At 36.9% G+C, this 23,491-nt stretch overlaps 1 protein-coding gene across 1 annotated transcript; it reads left to right on the top strand.

The window, feature by feature from the left end:
- Positions 1-4,344: 4,344 nt before the first annotated feature.
- On the top strand, positions 4,345-19,962 carry LOC144972872 (deoxynucleoside kinase-like). The gene is made up of 10 exons (XM_078914628.1): positions 4,345-5,008; positions 10,475-10,524; positions 11,569-11,643; positions 12,061-12,114; positions 12,466-12,555; positions 13,468-13,541; positions 13,762-13,850; positions 16,325-16,404; positions 17,806-17,883; positions 18,379-19,962. The coding sequence occupies exons 1-10, from the start codon at positions 4,846-4,848 to the stop codon at positions 18,460-18,462; spliced, it is 837 nt and encodes a 278-aa protein (XP_078770754.1). The 5' UTR covers positions 4,345-4,845; the 3' UTR covers positions 18,463-19,962.
- The last annotated feature ends 3,529 nt before the right edge of the window (positions 19,963-23,491 follow it).

Raw genomic sequence — 23,491 nt, 5'->3', positions numbered from 1 at the left:
TTTTATAATTTTGGGTATGAATGTAATGTTCAAGTGTTGTTGTGATGATAATGTAACTATATTTTAAACAATTTGTTGTAAATATGTATGTCTTGTCTTTAAAAGCGTCTCTCTCCAAATTTATAAATTTTAACCCCCCCCCCCTCTCTCTCTCTCTCTCTCTCTCTCTCTCTCTCTCTCTCTCTCTCTCTCTCTCTCTCTCTCTCTCTCTCTCTCTCTCTCTCTCTCTCTCTTCAAATGTATAACATCGGCCCTAATCAAACTAGTCACAAAACTTAAACTGCATTTTGTCCAGAAATGTTGCATTTATTCGAATATATTATTATATTAGGCTATGTGATTCGAATTTTCTTCAGACATCCGACGGGTTTTGCCAGAACACCACATATTTATTATATGTGACTCATGGCCTCAAAACTGTATTATGTCCGGATGAGACAGATAGAAGTCAAATTAAAATGAAAAACTGATCATGAATTAATATTGTTTTCTTTGACTTTCTATATCCACTCTCCTCGATCATAATCATAATACTACTGCTTTGAGGCGGTGCATGACATAATATTATTACGGATTGCCGCTTGTTTTTTCCCTTCTTTAGGCCGAAGCAACGAAGTAACGATCGATCGTTCCGCGAAGCAAAGTACCGTCGTCGGAGCAGGATTGCCAGGTTAGATTATTTTTAAAAACTGTCTATTTTTGGATTATTTTGCTCTTAAGAAATTTTTAATTTTTCAAAATTATATATTTCTCTCATGCAATAACAATAACACAGTTTATTATACCCCTCCCATTGGAAAACCCTATCATTTCTCAGTAAAATGCTTTGAAAGCGGTGAATAAAAATGTATTCAACGATTGCAGAATATTTTCGCACATTTTATTGGTTTGAAATACGGTGTAAAAGACAGCTGATTGGTAATTATAAATAATCATTTGCTGCTCGAAGCACAAATAAATAAATAACATTACATTCAATTTCACAATGTTATTTATTTGTACGATCGAGATACATTTTGAGTAGGAGTGAAGCACAGAGAGTCATTTCGTGACTTGGCAAACTGTGCTATTGGCAATGCTGTCGTTAAAAGGATGTTTTCTTATTTAACATCATTAAAACAAAACAAAGGAACCAACTAGAATAGAGTATACATTAGAGCCATTGTGAGAATCCGCAGGGACATGTTTTTTTTTATCCAACAAATGTTGCAAAACTTTTGTTGTAACAAGTATGATCCAGCGATTTGAGTCCAAAACTGTATATGCCAGTACACCAAAAGCAAGCACACCCAAAGCAACTGATTCAGATGTTGGTGTAACTCCAAGACAGGAGGAGAAAGAGGGTGAAATCTATTATTTTAGATATTTGGGTTAGCAAGACATCATTTTTCTGAAATTTGGATTATTTTTTTCGAAATCTGTATTATTTTTCGTAATGGTTTGGATTATTTATAAGATATTATCTGGCAACCCTGCCTCATATTATGTCACTGTTTAGTGCTGGGTCGAGTTTGAAACGATCAAATCGAGCGGGTTTTCGATCGAGTCCTCTAAAATCGAGTCGGTTTCGGGCGGGTTTCGAGTCAGTGACGTCTTCGAGCAGTGATTCGTTTGAAAAAAAAAAACACGAGCAACTCGTTTGCCACAGGAAACTTCACATACCCCTCCCTCTCTTATGTCTGTGGCTGGCTTGACTGCAGCTGGTTATGATGGGGGCTGCCAGATGGCCAAGTTCAAAATTGCTTACTAAGAAACGCTTTTCTATTATTATTCATTTTAAAAAAAAATATTTTATTTTAAAAAAATGAAAAGATAAGTTTATCCAACTGTAGTCGATTGTTTTGTTAATCAAAACAAATGAGTTTTTCAAGGGAGTCAGAATGCTTGTGGTGTTTGGCTATTTGGGGTCTATTTGACTACTTGGGCAAGAAGAAATCTGGCTGTCTGGCAGCCTTGATTATGATCGTTCGTCGCATCACACACACATACACACACACACACACACACACACACACACACACGCCATCAAACAGTTGTCGATGGTGAAGGGTTGAGAGCCCCCCCCCCCCCCCCCCCCCCCCCCTTCCCACCACCATCATCCCGCTGTCACCTTAACATTTCATATTTATGTCGCGCCAAAAGTTGTCGGCCGCCCCCACCTCCCATAATCTGTCACTGGTCGTCATCGCCTCTTGTGTGTGCGGGAAAGGTCGTGCCTTTCATTTCATTATTTGAAAAATAAATGAACAAGAATGGTGTGTTTTTTATTAGGTAGGTAGATAATAATAATATTTAGCAGGTTCCACACCCAGACACACACGGATTGCCCGGACACGATGATAACGATGCCGACGACAATGGATGACGATGATGATGATGATGATGATTATCGTGTTTCTGTTTAAAAAATGAAATACTTTAGCAGGTTCCACCCCCACCCCCCACACGGATAGACCGACCCGAAGATGATGATTGTGGTTTTGCTGGCTGTTACGGCTGTGATGAGGATGATGATAATGATGATGATGATGATGATGACGATGGCGCAGATGGTGATTATTTGTTCGGTCGTTCAGTGGTACGGTGTCTCTTGTCACAAAATCAAGCCTTGTCAATGGCCGGATGAGTGACAGTGATTGTTGAAAATTGTGATCCAGACGTTAAGTCCGTGTGTCAGGCACTTGACTCAGGTGTGAATGTATTCTTATCTTATAAGCAATGACGGCTATTGTAAAGAGCTTTAATACAAAAAGACTCCAAACAGCGATCGGTACCTACTGTACGAAATGGATGTATGGTCGATATGGCGTGCCGGAGGAATAAATTAAATTAAATATTGTGAAGTTCATTGAGCATGGTAAATCCTTGGAAATGCGCTTTGAACTAATACACCTGCTAGACAACTCCGATTCCTATATAAACGACTGATTAATATTCCCATATATAAACTATAGTTAGCTGAAAATCTTTCTTTGTCGGGACTCCAAAAGTATGGAACGAATTAGACAAAGAAATCAAAGGGTCTTTTAGGAGCACTGATTGATTTTAGATTGATTATTACATTGAAATGTGTTGATATTTATTTTATCCATTATTATTAGGGTGGTGGTGGTGGTGGTGGTGATGATGATGATCCCGCTGATATGATGGTGATGATAAATAAATTAAACATAATTCCCTTTTCATCCCATAGGGGAGATTCGTCTTTCGGGTCTATTCTAAGGGAAGACTGGAATAACCCAAGCGATAGCCGCAGTGCAGCGCCGCAAATTTAGTTAGGGCAAGGTGACTTGCTCAAGACCACTCAGCGGCGGGTGATCGAACTCGGTACCTTTCGGGTGCCAACCAAAGACCGTACCGCTGCCCCTGATGATGATGATGATGATGATGATGATGGGAACTAACAAAGAATACACAGGCATCTAAAATTGAAACATTCCATATCCAAAGCTAATGTTTTACTTTAAAAAATTGAGCTTTACAATATCCACTAAATGTGATTAAAGCGCTTTGTAAAGGGGTCCCCGGTCAACATCAACATTTAATATGTAGGACGGGACATGCCGCCTGTTAGGCGATATTACAATTTTTCAGACAAAGAGAACGCTGTTAACGGCCAGGTACTCATTTTACACCTGAGTACGGTGAGAGAATGTGAGTAAAGAGCCTTGTCCAAAGACTCAACTATGCACCGAGCGCGAGGCTCGAACCCAGGACTTTCCGATCCCAAAGCGGGTGTCATACCACTAGACCATTATAATGCACGAGACCCATGGTCGACTAGAGTACTACCTATAGTTACGTCATGACTAGACCACATAGCCGCACTAGGCCTACTGTAGGAGTGTTCATTGATAGAGGGATGCGTGTGTGTCATAGAAATAGCCTTAGTGTGTGTGTGTGTGTGTGTGTGTGTGTGTGTGTGTGTGATAGTCAAACTTTAGTAGGTTTAATGAAGTCTTGTCACACACGCGTGATACACCTATACGAATTTCCCTGCCACTGCCACCCAGACACACTAACATCTGACAAGGAGTGAGGGCTGTGGAAGAACCACAGACTACCGTGTGCAAACATTGGCGATTGGTATCGGATGGCAAACTGTGATCGTTTGAATTTGAAATGATTCGAAACACTCGTTACCCCTCCGCTCGCTCGAATCCTGATCGTCTCAAGCTCGTCTCACGTGTCAAGATCGTCTCAAGCTCACAACCCGCCTGATCGTTTTACGATCGAGTGATCGTTTTACTAACTCGCTCTTCCGGCATTGAGATCAAGCACTGACTCGTGGCTTGGCGCTCGGTCGTCGATCGAGTAAAAGCGATCAAATTACCCAACACTACACTGTTTTAGTATTTAGTAGAAGCAAGTGCAATCGAGGACGAAGCGAGGGCTTACAGTTTACGTCCAGAGCTAAGACTAAGCTTGAATATTATTTATTTCCTAACATTTGCTTCCACTATATTTGTTCGAGTGAATTGTTTTTGTTTTTTACTATTTTCAATGGTTCATACTATACTTTTACTACGTTTTAATTTAATAATAATAATAAAGCACAAAGTCAGCAGTCGGCCATTTATTCTTGATGACTTCTTGGAACTAGATGGGTGCGAGTGCGCTCACTAGATAATAAATAGTAGCTTGATAATGTCTCTACATTTGAAAAAAGGACGATTTAATTTTACGGAATTCATCCATTCATATTGATTATAACTTCGAAATTGAATACGTAAATCCCGTAATTGTGCTGAGTTCGAAACCGAAACCAGTACGAGGAACTACCTATTGACTGAGGACACCACCAATGTTTACCTTTTTGGCCACTAGGTGGCTCTGTGATTCATAATGTTTGTTTTGATTTTAACGAGCCATCATCTTTGGCGGATATTTCGATTTGGCGCTAGCGTCCCCTCTTTCATTCTAAACTCTCACCAGACGAAAGTTGGAGCGTTTTTCTGCCTGATCAAAATGGACAAGTCGTATTCTGTAAAGTCTTTGCTTATGAATGGTAAGTTTTTACTCCATCTCATGTAATTATCTAGCTGGCGTCTACCACAACGGGGGAAGTAAGAAGAGTAGTATTAGTAGAACGTGTTTTCTCGGTGACGGTGGCAACCTTTTTTTTACTCTTATAACTTATTTTTATTTTTATTGATAGAAATAGAGTATACTGCTCTGGTTATATTATTTGAATTTGAGTGTGTGGTGAAAACGCTGTCGTGAACTGATTTCTCAATCTGGTTCACGATAGGTAAATTGTAGGAAAAAATTAAGAAAAAGTCTCCACCGAAGTGGGCGTCTCCATATACGTAGAGTACGATGACAATCGACGATATGGGCAGAATGCTCTTCAACTTCATCGCATTGGGAATAGTCCCGGAAAATTAGATAGACGTCTATATCAAAAACATACGAAGAAATGGCGGTTATGATCTACGTGATCAACTGAGTTTTATATTCAAGAAATTCAGCTCGAAGAGAAAGAATGAAGATGCCACTTTTACGCGGGAGACAGTGAAAGAACATAGATTACTCACAACAGCTCGATCACGATGGAGACACGACAGTTTAATAATAATACTAGAATTCTAGAATATAGATCCATAACAAAACCAGTGCTGGGATTACCCGCCCATATCATTACCCGGGTACCCGTGGCAGGGGTGACTTTTTGTCCAAAAAAAATTTGTGTGTGTGGGGGGGGGGTGTTTAATTTATTTATTACAACAAATGAAACGAAACTGAAGAAAGAATCAAGGATAATTAACTGCAATGAAACCAAAAAAAATATTTTTAAATACCTGAGATTCCTTTAAAAGATAATAACTAATATGGTCTTAATCTGTTGATTCCAAAATTGAATCAAATGTGTGTTAACAAATAAAACCAAAAAAAATCAATGTAATTGAAGAATAAAGGAGGAAAATCTTTTTTTTTTAATATCATGTAAATGTAAATCAAAATTGTATTACTTCCAATTTTTGTTCAAAAATATTAATTTGTCAACGGAGCTTTCCTTCAAGCAACTTCTTTTTGCCGAGATGAGCTCACCGGTCTCGGTGAAGCGGGTACTCGTTACCCGCCCCTTTTACCCAAGTACCCGGTTTAACTTTATTACCCACGGGTACCCGCCCAGCCCGAAACAAAACTATCACAACCATTCAATAACATAACAAACCTATCGTTATCACCATGGGTCAAAGTCTGTCGGCCTATTTTTTAAAAAATCTTAATTTACCTGCCGGCCAATGAAAAGTGCTGCCGGCAGGATTAGTAAGTTGCTGGCTTGATTTATCTCTGATTTTGCGGTGTCAAACAGGCTGCGAAAGGTTAGATCGCCAAAATCGTCTTCATGTCTTGTGTCTTATTTTGACTCCTGTGCTCAGGTTGATGAATTTTGGTGGCATTCTTATTTGTATGACGTTGGCGCAGACAGGCTGGTCCCAAATTTTAAAGAATGACACAAGACCAGGGAGATCTTGGATGAGTAGAAAATGGAAAGGGAAGGGGGTTGGGCCGGGGCCGTGGGGAAATTTAATTACACTTACTGAGTAGTCTCCAGGGCTGAGAATCTTCCGCCTAAAGGCGGATTTCCGCCTAAATGGTAGTTTATCTCCGCCCATCCCATCACATTTCCTCCTTTTTCAAATTTGCCATGTCAAACATTTTCCTCAAAATCACCATTATGTCTTATGTCATATTTTGACACCTGTGCTCAGTCTCGTGAAATTTGGTGACAGTCTCGTTTTTATGACGTTGGGCCAGACAGTATGGCACCAGATGTCACAATTGACACAGAAGACCAGTAGTGTTCTTTGATTAGTTAGTTGATGGTGGAAGGGATGGACAAATGGGTCTGGATTTTTTTCCCCCTGTTGTAGGTACCTATTGCCTTTTTAATCTCTCTCTCTCTCTCTCTCATCTCTCTCTCTCTCTCTCTCTCTCTCCTCTCTCTCTCTCTCTCTCTCTCTCTTCCTCTCTCTCTCCCTCTCTCTCTCTCTTTTTTTTTTCCCCTTTGCCTTTCTTTCTATTTCTCTTTTCTTCTTTATTTTTTTTTCTGATATAGAATTCAAAATGTCAATACATAAGTTATTATGGTAAAGAAGTCTTCCCCCCCCCCCCCCCCCCCCCACACACACACACACACACACACCCTTATCTCTCTCTGTTTCTTTCTCAACTATCCATTAAATCATCTGGTATATAGAGATGATATATTAGAACAAAGCAATGGTGATTGGCTTAGTTTAATCTTTTTTCTTTTTACCTTTGGACTATGGCTTTGAATTTGAGAGATTCTTGGGTTGTATTTATAAGCTGACTAACTACTACTACTAGGTTTCTTTGCTTGTTTTTGATCGATAGACCGAGAAATTTTCCTCCTTTTTGACAAATTGCTATTATCATCACTGAATAAAAAAACACTCACCAAAACTACTACATCAACATCTCTACCACCGCTACTATTACAATCACCACCACATCATTATCCCTACCACCACTACTACTACAAATAGCACCACATCATCCCTACCACCACTACTACTACAACTACCACCACATCATCAACCCTACTACAACCATCATCATATCATCATCCCCACCACCACTACTACTACAATCACCACCACATCATCATCCCTACCACCACTACCACATCACCCCTACCACCACCACACCATCATCACTAGCACCACTACCACAACTACCACCACATCATCATTCCTCCCACAACTACTACTACAACCACCATCACATCATCAACCCTACTACCACTACTTTAACCACACAACATCATCATCCCTACCACCACTACTATTACCACCACCATCACACCATCATCCCTACCACCACTACTACTACAACCACCACCACACCATCATCCCTACCACCACTACTACTACAACCACCACCACGCCATCATCCCTGCCATCTCTACTACTAAACCACCACCACACCATCAACCCTACTACCACTACTACAACCACCACCTCATCATCATCCCTACCACTACTGCAACTACAACCGTCATCCCTACCACCACCACAACTACAACCACCACCAAACCATCATCCCTACCACCACTACTACTACAACCACCACAACATCATCCCTACCACCACTACTACTACAACTACCACCACATCATCATCCCTACTACAACCACCAAATGTTGTAATTACACTTTCAACTTTTGAAATTCCACCGAGTTGTGTCAGAAATTGCTGAAAGACCAAATTTTGGGTCGCATCTCAGTAAATTTTAGTGAAATTCAAATCTATAGGTTATGGTCGCATGGATGGGTCATGATCTTCACGATGAAAAATTTCCTCCTTTTTTTGTGACCAGTCATTCTCACCCCTCTGGGTGGGGTTCCCTACCTCCACAGTGGGCAGGGAGGTACTTACCGTGTCTTCTATCCCCGTATATCTGTTTTCCAAATTGCTTTCTGTCTTTGTCTTGGTGTGAGATTGCTCGGTTTTGTCCCGACCCTGGCCGGAGTCCTTGACTGGGAGGGAAACAGTCAAATGCATAGTTATTGTTTTGGGAGATGATGTTTTTTTCCTTGTAAATCATCTCTCTGTTATGTGTTATTTTTAATGTATAATGCAAGCATTTGAGTGTATTCCTCTTTGTTGGATTTTGTGCTTGTGTCCAGATGAGACTTATAGGTGATCTCAAATTAAGTACTTTGGTGGTATGCTCTTGGATTCTACATCTGATCCCTATTTGTTCCCAGTTCCCCTATGTCTTACTTTTTCTTGGGTGCTTTAATTGTAATTCTAGAACTTTTTACTATCCCATTTTCTTCCTTTTTACTGGCGCTGATATAACCTAAATGTGTTGCAAGCGCCGTAAAACCCTTAAAAACAAAAACAAACAATTCTCACCCCTGAGTCTCTCTCTCTCTCTCTCTCTCTCTCTCTCTCTCTCTCTCTCTCTCTCTCTCTCTCTCTCTCTCTCTCTCTCTCTCTCTCTCTCTCTCTCTCTCTCTCTCTCTCTCTCTGTCTCACTCCCTCTTCTCTTACTCATCTCCCTCTCTCTTTCCCTTCCTTTCTCTCTCTCAACAGACTAGACCTGTGTAATCTGTGCTCCTACCTTCACCCTTTTTTCTCTCAAACATCCATCTACTTTCACGTTATTTTTATAGAAGTCAGTAGTGATGACGATTTGGTGGTGGTTATAAAAGTGGTGGTAATGATGTTATGGTGGTGGTGGTTGTATTTGTAACGGTGATATCGTGGTGATGATGATATAGTGAAGGTAGTGGTGTTGGTGAAGATTATAATGATTGTCTTCACACCACCACCACCACATCATCTTGACCACTGCTACCACAACCACCACATCATCACCACCACCACTATTACAGCCACCATAATCAACATATGGTACATAACATCACTGTTACAACCATCGACACTGTATCGTCATTCATCATCATTATCATCGTTACCACCACCACTACTTTGCTACTATTGTTCATTTTTACATTTTATTATATGGCACTATTTGGTTTTGGGGCTTAACTTGCTTTGAGGAAATAGGGGATTTGGATTATATTTGACATTGTGCTAAAATTATCATCTTGAATAGATAAATTTATGATTTTGTGGACATTCCTGTTTCTGCAATGAAATACCTCATAGTCGTGTCTGAAATTCCTGTGAGCCACATTTTAAGTACAATCAAGATTGCAGTCTTTTAAATTGCTTTTGGAAAGAGTTCATTAGATGTTTATAAAAAGTAAAGCTATGTCTGAATGATAGTAATAAATGTAGGCACAGTCCTAATAATAGTATTATAGTAATAAATTACATAATATTACATTAATATGATATTATATGCTATTTTTGCATTTGGTTTGATTTTGACCAATGGACCCCTGAGTTCGACGAGGGACTTGGTTTTGTCTTGCAGGCTTTTTGTTTTGCTGGCTCAGTCCTGGCAGGTTTTTCAATTTTTCTAACTTTGACCCATGCCTATCACAACAATCAGTGACACAAAATCTTCCCCACAACGCCTTTATTTATACTTCTGACAAGACTATAAAGGCTGTTTTTCGGGAAGTTCATAGCACAGGCTTCACTGTATATGACACTCACTTTTGGAGGCCTAGTTGAGTCCTTGGTAAAGTCACAAAAGTGTGAAATGAGTACCTGGCCGTTAATTATCAATCTGCAGTTGTACTTTAAAGAAAGTGATGATTTTCCTCCTCCCCCCCCCCTCTCTCTCTCTCTCTCTCTCTCTCTCTCTCTCTCTCTCTCTCTCTCTCTCTCTCTCTCTCTCTCTCTCTCTCTCTCTCTCTCTCTCTCTCTCTCTCTCTCTCTCTCTCTCATGGACACATGAATGTGACCACCTCATAATTGTTTTAGCCATCTCTATGATCAACTGCAGCAGTCATCTTTGTACTAAAGAGGTGGCCACTATTTATTCTTTATTGGACTAATGTAATTTTTGCATTCACTTTCAGACAAAAAATTACAAACTTCATTAGCTTCACAGTTAAAGACAAATCTTACAGTAAGTATTATGAAATATTGTAAAACAGCTCTGCTGTTGATTAGTTCTCAACTCCAGTGATGATAATCTTCCGCGGGATTTTGGGAATTTCTAAGAAATTTTCCGCTGATTTTGCCGTGTCAAATATTTTCCTCTGATAAAAGCTCAGGTCAAGTGGTAGATCAGTGAAAAAATCACCATCATGTCTTGTGTCATATTTTGACACTTGTGCTCAGTGCATGAATTTTGGTGACACTCCAATTTTTTATTTTTATGGCGTCAGCTTAGACAAAACTAGTGCCAGATGTCAAAATTGAGACGTGGCAATTGATGGTCAAAAAGGAAGGGGTGTGGGAGGGGGTAAATGAGTCTAGACTTTATTTGTAAGTCAGTCAAGAATAGCAGTACAGTTATAGTAGGTACGATACGTTTAAAAGATTATTATAACTTCCCCCTTATTAGATAAAAGTCCTCATCAATTAAACTTCTCTCTCTCTGTCTCTCTCTCTGCAACTCTCTTATGTTCACATTAATGGGGCAATCAGACAAATTGTTCATTTTCTATTCATGTGAATTGAAGAGAGTTAGTTCTGGGGTGTGTTTAAATGTTTAATGGTCTCTTGGATTATTGAAGTCGGAAAATTCGTCCTCTGGATGTTTCAATAATTCAAGCAGAAGAAGAACAGGGGATGATTTTATTTCCCTTATTATTGTTAATGTGATAGTTTGATAATTCCTTTTCAATAATCTGTTCAAATTTCAGAACAGAGGTTTGTGAACTATGTGGAGCTTTTTATTATATATTAATATTAGTTTCATTTGACAAATGATTATAGTTGTGTTACAGTAAGAGGTGCAGTTATGCATTGCCTGTTATATCCAGATTGTTTTCATGAGTATTGCCTCCAATCCTCCGTAATTTTATTTTTTTTAAAATCTGTATGTCTGGTTGAATCATTTACTTTATTGACTGTCTTAATTTTAAAGTGTTTATTAGTTTTTAATAAATTTGCCTCCCTATTCTAGCTCAGGATTTGATTTCAATGTTTTTATAATTCAATCTAGATTGCTGTGGAGGGAAACATTGGAAGTGGAAAAACAACAATGTTAAACCATTTCAAGGAGAGTAGTGTGATCGAGGTAAGAGATCATTAAATTCCACGAGACAAAGATTTTCATATAGTCTCTCTCTCTCTCTCTCTCTCTCTCTCTCTCTCTCTCTCTCTCTCTCTCTCTCTCTCTCTCTCTCTCTCTCTCTCTCTCTCTCTCTCTCTCTCTCTCTCTCTCTTTCTCTCTCTCTCTAATTTTGTTTCTGTTTTTCTGTCTTCCTTCTATTTTTCTTTTTTTTTTAAGATCCAGTTTCATAATACCAACCTTTTAAACATCATATATGTTGTCCTATAGGTATTTTCAATCTCAAGAATTTACAATTGGATAGCTGACAATTATCTTGACTTCATTTTACAAACCGTATTAACTTTTATGGTGTTTGGTACGTTTCAATTTCAGTACTTGTTTTATTTGTCAATGAGTCTTGTCTCATATTTCCATTTTCAGACTATATGTGAGCCTCTTGAAAAGTGGACCAATGTGAGGGGTCACAATGCTTTGGTAAGAAAGTTTTAGATAAGATAGACAAATAATGCTAAATCATGTATTTGTATAGATTAACAGATTATTTTTTGCTTTGTTTTTAATCTTTGTAATGTTTGATTCTGTCATATTTTAAAATGTGATTTACTTTGGGATTTTTTAATTTTCTGTATTGTTTTTGCCTTGGTTGTTTATTTGGTTCACCAGAGAATATAATCGACTAGTAAGACGAGTGCTTTTGTTGTTTTGTTTGTTTTGTTTTTTTTTGGGGGGGGGGGGTTTGTTTTTTTTAATATAAAGTTGATGGGTTATTTATTTCTCTCAATTTTTATTTTATTCTGACTTAAAATTCTTTTCCCTTTTTTTTAGAACTTGTTGTATGATGATTCACAGAGATGGAGTTTTTCTTTCAACATGTATGCTATGCTGACTAGAGTCAACATGCACACAAAAGCTCATGTAAGTCTTTGAATTGTCATTTATTTATCTTCAGATCATTCAAATCCAAGAATCTTTGGTTTTTAAAATTTTAGTAACACGTGATGAAAGCATTTATTAAGTCGATTTAACAGTATTGTCTGTATCCAAAAAAAAAAATTTTTAATGTATATATCAATATCAACATAGTTAGGTTTTCCTATGTTGAATTGGTTGGGACACAGGCCATTGTTATATGAAGTATGAACAGTGGTTTTCTAATTCAAGTTTTTTCCTCCATGAGCTGAATAAAAAAGTTAACTCGATTTTAAACCTTAATTATTACAATAATTTATCTACATTGATAAATTATTCACATTTTACCACAATAAAATGGGAGGTTTTAAGAGATATTTTAGGACAGGGGGAAATAATCATATCAATTTGGGAGGAAAAAACGAGTCAAAAGTTTTGGAAAACCACTTTTCATATTTCAAGTATAGTAAAGGTCTTGTACAGCAATATGTGTGGATGTTTGTAATTAAACTTGTGAGATTAGATGAGATTTTATTGTTTTTAAACTTGAGTTTAGTGTACATATACATATTTTGCGGACTACACGTTTATTTTGCTCTAAAGTTGGTTGACATTCGGTCAAAAAAAATAGTCCTATTTATCCTAACAATAATAAAAAAAATACAGTTATTAAAGTGGGAGTATCAATGATTGGGTACTTATGTCTTTTAGATCTGCCAGACAAGTAGCAAGAATTTATTTTTGATAATGCTTGTTAAAGAAACTAGGATAAACTCTGCCTCAATGGGTCTTATAGCTCTCATGAATACTTTTCCTTCAAAATCACACCTTTTCTTCAGTTGGGGTTGGCAGCTCAGCTTTATATTCGCATTTTGATGTATATCAGCATTTATTTGGATTTTTAAATTGTATTTACAGACAACACCAATGAAGATGTTGGAGAGATCTTTATACAGTACACGATACTGCTTCATCCAGAACTCATATTTAGAGTAAGTTAAATTATTTTCATCAACATTTTTTTTCTTATGTATTTCTTATTTCTTTTTTCAATTATCTTTGTATTTCAATTTTATAGTTTTTATTCAATAAATAGTTCTCTATTTTATATAAGATCACGTTTTAAGCTCTAAGCTTAGTAATGCAAATGACAACTCTTGTTTACCTTTAAATATATTGACTTTTTATTTTATTTTCCTTTTTCCTGTTCAGTGGGAGCATCAATCGATTCGAGTATTCCATTTTGGACCAGTGGTACAACTACCTTATCTCCGATCACAAAGCTGATCTTGACCTTATTGGTGGGTTATTTTGACTTTCTGTTCATCAATCTTTATTTGGGCTGTCCCTCCAGAAAAATGTCATTTAATCCCCGAAATTATGCCACAAAAATGACATAAATAACTTGAAATTATGCTAGAAACGAAAATTTATGCCACAAACACGTCAAGATTGTTGTGTTGTAGCAAGCCATTTGTACATGTTTATAAATTTGTCTCTAACGGAAGAGTAATAGTAGAATATTACAACAAACAAGCAAAAATTACACAATTATGTAAGAGGAAGAAAAGATAAGCAAGACAAGAGTATAAAAAAGGTTTTGTTTCAGTATTCAAATTTTGTTCACTCAGACCTACAGCCGTCTGAAGACGTCAAATGATACAATGAAAAAGAACTTCTTTGGCATTTGTTGAATTGTTGCAGGCAAATGTTTTTGTTTTGTTTTGTTTTTTCTGGCAACTGCGGACAGCATATGGAGATCATTTTTGTCAGGTCTATGTCAATAATTGACCGTCGAGTCAAAAAATGTATCTCTTTCAGCAAATAGAATTCCTGGTCGTCCCTCACTACTGGGGTATTTTGTCTGCCTAGATTTGTAGGCAATTCATGGAAGTACAAGTAGAGAACACATAAGGAACGAGCTAGAATGAAACACTTTTCACAATCAGGGTTGCTAGATGATTTTGGTCATAAATGCCAAGCTTTTCTAAGCATCACTCAGTCTGCTAAAATGCACTCATGAAATTTGAAATGTGAATCTTGATTTTCTTATCCCGCTTCCATAATTTAGTGCAGTGAGATAATTAAAATTTCACTTCATCCTGCCAATTTTAGGAGTGAAAATTTGTTTTGTGATATAAGTGTAGATTTCTCGGTCAAATAGTTAAAGTTAAGTAATTTGAAGAGGGGGGGGGGGGGGAATGCCAAACTCAGTTTATTTTGTGCCAAATGGCTTCAAATAATTTCACATTTTTATGTTTGGGTTTCGGGTTTTTTTGTTTTGTTTTTTTTATTTCTAAATTCAGCATTAAAAACACCAAATTAGCAAGCTTGTTCACAACGAATTCAAGGAAGTTATTTTGGGTGAGACTATTTGGCTTTACAAAGTAGATACGGGTATCTGATTACTCACATCCCAAATATATAATAAGAGCATTAGAAAGTGTTATCAATAGCATATTAGGACATTGTTTTATTATACTATTAGACCTGTAAATTCTCAGTCAATTAACTGAAATCAGTCAATTCGTCAAATTCAAATATTTTTTAAAAGGGGAGAAAGAAATGAATAAAGAAAGAATTCATGAATCGTAGTCGATTGACTGTAAAGTTAACTAGGAATGTTCCACAGCCCCACGCATAGCTCATGGGCCGTTTATATTAATGATGGATATATATTGCCAAGGCTAAGCGACGCTTTTTAGAATTGCCGTGTCTGAACACACCTCAGTGTATTTTCACACAGCCTTCGTGAAATTATTTTTTCACTTTCGAAACCTGTCGTAGCCAATTTTAACTGAGCCGCCGAGCGATAAATTTCACTGTTTCGTCTAAGCCAAAATTGACCACATTTACTTGAAGGACAGGAAAAGTATGAGAAAGAAAAATTCGAAACACCGGAAGTTCGTTATGTAGACACCTTCAAATCGAAAGTTAAATGATTGCTACAAGCACATCTCGATTACCTCATGTTGTAAACAAACTGGTTGACCGTTTCTAAGTTTCTTCACTGATTGGGTACCTAATTATAAGGAACAATGGTAAGTAGCCTAATTAATTCCCGCGCAAATTAGTTTTCTGCCATTGCTTTGCTCAAGTGAGCTTGCTGTTTACCTTTCATTTTGATTCTTTGGATTTTACCGCTACGACGAATTACGAAGAGTTTCAGTTTCAGTCAATTTTTATAGAGCTCATTTACAGGTCTATATGTATTCCAGTCAGCCAGGTATGACTTAAAAAATATAGAAATCGCCAATGATCCAATTTTCAAAAAAAGTTTTGACGAAGTATGCAGAAACCAAAACTATGTCGATGTTATATGGCATTTTACTGGAGGGACCGTTTGGGCAGTTCATTTTTATGCACACTGTATTAATACTGTTCTTTACTCCCATTGGTTCAGAGATTGTAACATACTTTCTGCCTTTATAATTGTAAAACTTTAAAGTTGTCTACAGACACATTGACAAACCATTTTTAAAATTTTGGCTTGGGTGTTTGAAAACAGTTGAGATTACATGACTTAATAGTTTCAAAGTCAGAAGGTGTTGGGGACATTTTTATTCTTTTGCTAATAGTACTTTTTTTTTTTAATTGCTAAGATTTTTTGAGATATTCGTAGTTGTGTTGATTACACTTTCAGCTAAGAGGATAAAATACATTATGCTGCAGCCTACAGAAAAATTTGCTATTTATTATCCCGTCCCTTTAAGATTATAAGATCCTCCAATTAGTTCAATGTGAATTTTCTCTCTCTCTCTCTCTCTCTCTTCAGTTTACGTGAGAGCAGATCCAGAAACATGCTATGAACGATTAAGGAACCGATCTCGTAAAGAGGAGGCTTGTGTGCCCAAGGTAGGCTTGTCAATTTATTAATTTTTTGTAGAGATTTTAGTATATTGAGATTATTTACTGTTTTCGTTCGTTTTCCTTCATTCGCAATGATTGTATATACATTCAACCTGCCACGCACACACATATCCACACTAAGAACAACAAAGTCATCCCATTGCGATGCAAGTATTGCTGTGTCTGGCAGTCATGATACTGTTTGCAATACACATACACACATAATGATCTACACCCTGATTGTAAGTGTGGTCAGTCTGACAATGACGGGGTGCAAAATGCTAGCTGATTTTGGAAAGTGATGCAACGTTGTTTGGGGGGGGGGGGGTGTGTTAAATGCCAGTCTTGGCTTTACTCGATGCTCTTCACAGTTTATATTACTTCATTGTAGCTGATGTATAAAATGTCACCCATTATTTAGCACTGAAATGAAACAAGTTTATATCGCTCATTTCCATTGTTTACTAGATCATAGCATTCTCCCAGTGCACCATTTTGAACTTATGTTTTGGCTGAAATGTGAGATCCAATTGCATCAATGTATGCCAGGATCCAATTCATAGGCTGATGAGTGGATACGTTCTTGTGGGATTTCTGGCAATTAATTTGGGAATAACTTACACTATTTCACTTGAGGTTGTTATACGCTTCATCCACAAAATTTCAATAGGTGTTATGTTGGCCACCCCCTATTAGAAAATAGTCCTGTTGCCAAAGTAGCTCCATAAAGCAGCGAGAGGATGGGCATGGGCATAATCAGTATCAGATATGCAAATCTAGATTTTCATCAAAAATGAGGATGAATGATAATGTGAGCAGATGTCCTGCTATATTATATGATGCCCTTTTTATAGTGATCATGTTCAGATCATCTTCAGACCCTTGTAGAGTCTTGACTATGGGCGGGACACATTGTAATTATAATTGAAGACTGAAGGGAATAGTTCGAGAATAATATCTCAGTTCATTGAGTCAATTTTGTTGAGTCCCTTGCAATGTTGAATATTCGGTCATGATCACGATTAGGCTCATAGCATAAAAATTCTGCACTCTCTGATCTGTCACAAACTGAGGAATCATTGCCCTAAGTGGTTTTAATAGCAATATTGTTATTATATATCAGAGTGTATAATATTACACTGTCACTGATTACATCAAAATCTATTTGTCTAAAACTAAATAGTATATACAATCTTCAGTGGTGGATTACTGATCACACGAGTATTCATTCTGTGACCACACCTATTTATGCTTGACTTCGACTTCACATGTGACTCAGCCATTCATCAATTCACACAAACATACCATTTTTAGGTCTAATATCTGGCACATGTTTGGGTGTTGTTTTTTTCTCATTTCTTTAGAAAATCAAATGAATTTACATATTTTTATGTTCTATTCTGTCAGGCACTCCTGGAATCATTACACAATCTTCATGATGATTGGTTGATACACAAAAAGTATCCTCTTCCTGCACCAGTCCTTGTAAGTATTAGCACAGCTCATTACCCTTTATAATGTCTCCAGATAAGACTGGGGTTACTTTTCTTCTTGTATCTATTTTTGTTCCATCATCTTGTGAAAAATGAGACTTAATCATTACCATGATGGGTTTTCGGGGTTTGTGTTTTTTTTTCCCCAAAAAAAATTAGGGGCTAGCATTTGTTTTATTTTACTTAACCTGTGCCAGGATTTTTTTGACGTTACTGAGGATCAATTGGAGACATTAGCAATAACAACAAAACAAAAAAATGTTACTGAATTTTGTCTTGAATCACTTCACTGACTTCTCAAGATCACACAGTCTTGAGTTTTAATGTTGTAAAAGTCAATTGCTTGAGTCGTCACAATACAATATCTTTTCTTTTGGTAGCGTGGAAATTATTTTTTGTATATCAAATATCTTGTGCATTTTTTTTTCTTTCTTCCTTTTCATTTTTTAAACATTTTTTTTTTCATTAATTTTATTCCTTATTTCAGGTTGTTGATGCAAATTATGACATGCCAACCATGAAAGAAAAATACAACCAAACACAGCAAGAGATTTTGTGCAATTACAGTTGATATTGAAATGATTTGTAGTGTTGTGTATATTCTAAAATTATTTTTTAATGCATGTCTCTTAATGTTGCCATCACAATCATGCTGGACCATGACAGTTATTTTTTGGGAAAGCCAAATTTTGGCCCTTTTTCCCCCTCTCTCTGTCGAGATGGATTTGTGTTCCAATTCCATCCTATAATTAGATAAAATTGAGGATCACTCATGGTTGCCAATATTCATTACGGAATTCAGTATGTTATAAAAACCTCTGTGTTGCCGAATAGAAAAAAAAATAAGTACCGTACCAAGTGTCTTTTTACTGGAGTTTGGCGCTCAGATAGGGGTCTGATAGATGTGTTCCCGAGACAGGTCTGTCAATTTTTGCCTCCTGAATCGGCAACCCTGATCACTAAATCATTTTTCAATGTGCTAAATTAAGGAATGGTTGTGGAGTGATATTAAATCAACAGCTATGTAGTTTGTTGAACAGATATTTACACTTAAGATTTTTAATTAGAGTGGCAATGGTCTCTGTTCTTAAGATAAAAACTTTTAATGAAAGGAACACTTTATATTTTTTATTTGTTGAAAAATCAGTTAATGTGAACTTCATCAGTTTTAAGTTATGATAGTATTATTAGGGGACCAAGCAATGTACATTCTTGTCATTTAGACATCATTAAAATAAAAGGGTTTTGCGTTAATTTTCTCTCAATTAAAGATAAATGTCGGAGCCAAATTTCACTCAGCATACAGTATCTTTTTAAATCCGGGATAGCACACTTGTTCTTACTAATTACCATTGGTCCATATGTGTGGTATGGAAATTGTGATGGATTTTTTATATTTTCAAATTTTTAAAAACATTATTTATAATGCCTCACAGGTAGTTTCCTGTATTTACAAGATTTAATTTATGTATTTCACTCAGAAAACTGTAACTACCTCCCAACACCAAAGAAAATGCACTTTTTTGGTTCTTTTTGGGGGGATTTTAAAAAAGGAATTGATTAGCATGATATAATTATGATATGAAATTTAAACTTTTACCCTTTTTTTTTCCTCCATAGTTTAAGGAATTGTTTGGATTATTACCTTCCTGAAGATTGTTTTTAATTTATATGTATTCATATATATCATTTTCATGATTTCAAAATTTGTATGTGTTTGTACTTGTAAGTGTTGTCATGATATGAAAGTGCGATTAAGGTTGAGAATAATGAAAATACATACGTTTGTTTTATCCTGTGCCATTTATTTTTATTTTCTGCAATAGCTCATTGTGAATGACTTTTAAAATATTGATACCGGTATTGTTAGATACTTACAGAATTTCGGGTATTTGTTTTGTGTGATGAAATGTTTTGAATGTGTCATTGTATGATGCAGGGAGGAGTTTTCATTTTTTATTTTTTTTATCTTGACTCATTGTAAATAATTTCCCATATATATTCACTTTGTGTGTGTCAGATTGCTTCATATCACCATGACCAAATGATTAAAATTGATATTACATACATATGCTAATTGTTTTATTCTTGTTATTTTGCTTTTCAAAGACATGTTTCTCCCATAGTGGGCAGGGAGGTACATGCTCTGTCTTCTATCCCCCATACCCGTTTCCCAATTGTGTCCTGTCATTGTCTTGGAATGAGATTACTTAGTTTTGTCCTGATCCTTGCCGGAGCTCCTTGGCTGGGAGGGAAACAGTCGAATGTATAGCTATAGTTTTGGGAGATGAAATTTTTTTCCTTGTAAATCATCTCTCTGTTATGTATTGTATTATGTTTAGTTTACATATTATATTATATAATTGGTAAACATTTGAGTGTATTCCTCTTAGTTGGGACCTGTGCTTGTGTCTGGATGAGACTTTTAGGTGATCTCAAACTAAGTACATTGGTGGTATGCTCTTGGAATCTACATCTGATCCCTATTTGTTCCCAGTTCCCCTATGTCTTACTTTTTCTTGGGTGCTTTAATTGTAATTCTATAACTCTTTACTATCCCATTTTCTTCCTTTTTACTGGCGCTGATATAACCTAAATGTGTTGCAAGCGCCGTAAAACCCTTCAAAACAAACAGACATGTTTTGAGTGCGGCAGGTTCTTTTAACCTCACATGGTGGGCAGGGAGGTCACACTGTTAAGGTTTTGAGTATTCTTATTCAGGTCCTATGATTGTGTCTGGATGGGAATTTAAGATGATCTTAAATCACTGATGCCAAAACTCCGGTCTGGAGCAAAAAATTCCGGGCTCCGGGCAACTTCCGTCAAATTCCGGTGAGGTCAATTTGTTCCAAGGATTCCTCCCCCCTTCCAACCATATCATCATCACTGCCACTAGTATTACAATCATCATCACTACTACTGCAACCACCACCACATCATCATCAGTACCACAACTGCTACTGCTTCTACAACCACCACCACATAATCATCACTACCACTATTACAACCACCACCACATACTACAACCAAATCGTCATCACTACCACTACTACTGCAACCGCCACTACCACATCATCATCAATACTAGTACTACAATCACCTCTACTACTGCAACCATCACTACCATTACTACTGCAACCAACACCATTACATCGTCATTACCACCACCACCACATCATTACCACTACTACTACAACCAGCACCACCACATCATCATTACCACTACTACTACAACCAGCACCACCACATCATCACTACTACTACAACCAGCACCACCACATCATCACTACTACTACAACCAGCACCACCACATCATCACTACTACTACAACTACCATCACCACATTATCATCACTACCACGACTAGTACTACAACCACCACTACCACAATATCATCACTACCATTTGTACTGCAACCACCACATCATCACTTCAACCACCACCATATCATCATCACTACCACTACTACAACAACAACCACTATCACATCTTCATCATCACTACTACTACTATTACTACAACCACCAACACCACATTACCACCAGTACTACAATCTCTACCATTAGGTTTTGGCGCTTTACTTCATTTGAAATAAGGAAACTTTGGGATTGTATTTGCCACTACCATTTGTACTGCAACCACCACATCATCACTTCAACCACCACCATATCATCATCACTACCACTACTACAACAACAACCACTATCACATCTTCATCATCACTACTACTACTATTACTACAACCACCAACACCACATTACCACCAGTACTACAATCTCTACCATTAGGTTTTGGCGCTTTACTTCATTTGAAATAAGGAAACTTTGGGATTGTATTTGACAATGTGTTTATGTATCATAATGTAATTATAATCAGTTATCTATTTAGAACTAGATATATCTATACAATATGTAAACACGATATCAAATACCATTCGAATTCCTTTTTCTTGTGTGCGGAAATTCCTCTTACGGTGTTGAAATTCCTACGAGTGGTGTCTGAAACTCCTGTGAGCCAAATTTAAAGTTGGCGTCTCTGTCTTAAATTCCTTGGTGGGGTTTTTTGACCTGGTGGGCAGGTCACTTGCTGTCTTATATCCCCCTATAATATCCGTTTTCCCCGGGTTGCTTCTATCTTTGTCTTGGAATGGGATGACTGAGGGGGAAATAGACAAAGTATAGTGTTTAGTTAACTCTTTTCATCTCGTGTCTTACTTTTTCTTTGTATCTAGGCATCTATGACCTGAGGGTTTAAATCTTTTATGTCCACAAAAGCACACGAATGTCTTGACGCTATTTGAAACTTTTATGTATTAGGTTCTCCATTTGTCCTTTCATTGAAGCTTTGTGTCCTTTATCTCAAGTTTGTTTTACCTGGAGTCTTGCTGAAAGTACTGAAGGGGGAAATTATCTTTTTTTAATCCATGTGGAAATTGGGTTTACAAATGTGAATTACAAGAAACAGCTGTTTTTAAGACTGGCGATTTAATAGACCACACCATGAAACTTTTAATTCAATGAATATGAATGTACAGTGCACTCTTGATACGTCGACGTTGCTGAGGTCGATTTTTTTTCTTGGTCCCACCCCCTTCTTCCTATATAACATCAGTAAAAAAAAAAAAAAGAAAAACTCCACTAAAGTCGATGTTCTTATCACTCATGACCACAATAACATCACAAATACTGTAAACAATTTCCATTGGTTAAAAAAGCTACCAGTAAGAATTTTCAATAGTTAAGAATATCCGTGAACGATCGGCGCACACCAATGTGATGTAGGTGCTTTGCCTGACGTCCGTGCTCAATGTACATAAGCAGTATCGAATAACTTTAGATTTCTCCATCTCACTTTTTACATCGTCGCAACTTCATTATCATAACGAACGATACAGAAGCAGTTAATGCCAATGCCTTTCTACTGCTACTACTACTAAACATAATAATTAACCTAACAAATAAAATTGTTACTAATTAAGAAGGCCATTAGATAGGATGGCCTGGGTCTAAAAAAAAAAAAACTACTTCAAGTTCAAGATTTTTTTATTATTTTTTTAATCCAGCTGATCGATGCATTTGAAAAGTCTGGCATGCGACAGAAATTCATCGCAGAAGAAATTGGCATACCAGCTATTTCTGTCTCTCGACGATTTACAATAAGCACGACCTTGACCGAGAGGCTACTACCCTTCCGATTTTCGCGGAAAAATTCAACTTAATTGGTCTACATTCCGCATTCAAGGTAAACATTCCGCTTTTCAGCTTTCCAATCGACGAAATTTTTTTTTTTTTAAATATCTAGTAAAAAAAGTGATCTATGGCTTATTTCATCGGCATCTCCTATGTTCAATCAACATACATTTTGTGTGTCTGATTAGTCCATTCAAAGTGTGTGCAGCTGATGTCAGATAATATATTTTTGGAAGGGGGGTTGACCGAAGTATTATTATTGCTTGACTCCAATGTATGTATGAGGTCAATGACCTAGGTAATAGTATATGTTGGCTCCAATCGGTAATATTTAGTATGGTCAGATTCTTTCCCTATTTAATTTTAGCCCTGAGTATTTGAAGGGACATATTCTAGATTGGCTTGCTTTGTT

This window comes from Berghia stephanieae, chromosome 5 (assembly GCF_034508935.2).
Source record: "Berghia stephanieae isolate SIO BIC M18660-M18661 chromosome 5, UCSD_Bste_1.3, whole genome shotgun sequence".
NCBI lineage: Eukaryota > Metazoa > Mollusca > Gastropoda > Nudibranchia > Aeolidiidae > Berghia > Berghia stephanieae.
Note: the sequence above shows the minus strand (reverse complement) of the source record. Positions and strands in the feature narration are given on the sequence as shown.

What these genes read in the sequence shown, in the direction of transcription:
- LOC144972872 (XM_078914628.1), top strand. Translation starts at nt 4,846, where the DNA reads ATGTTTGTTTTGATTTTAACGAGCCATCATCTTTGGCGGATATTTCGA. An exon ending in ATCCAGAACTCATATTTAGA is followed by an intron (nt 13,542 to 13,761) that starts GTAAGTTAAATT and finishes TTTCCTGTTCAG; the next exon opens with TGGGAGCATCAATCGATTCG. An exon ending in AGCTGATCTTGACCTTATTG is followed by an intron (nt 13,851 to 16,324) that starts GTGGGTTATTTT and finishes CTCTCTCTTCAG; the next exon opens with TTTACGTGAGAGCAGATCCA.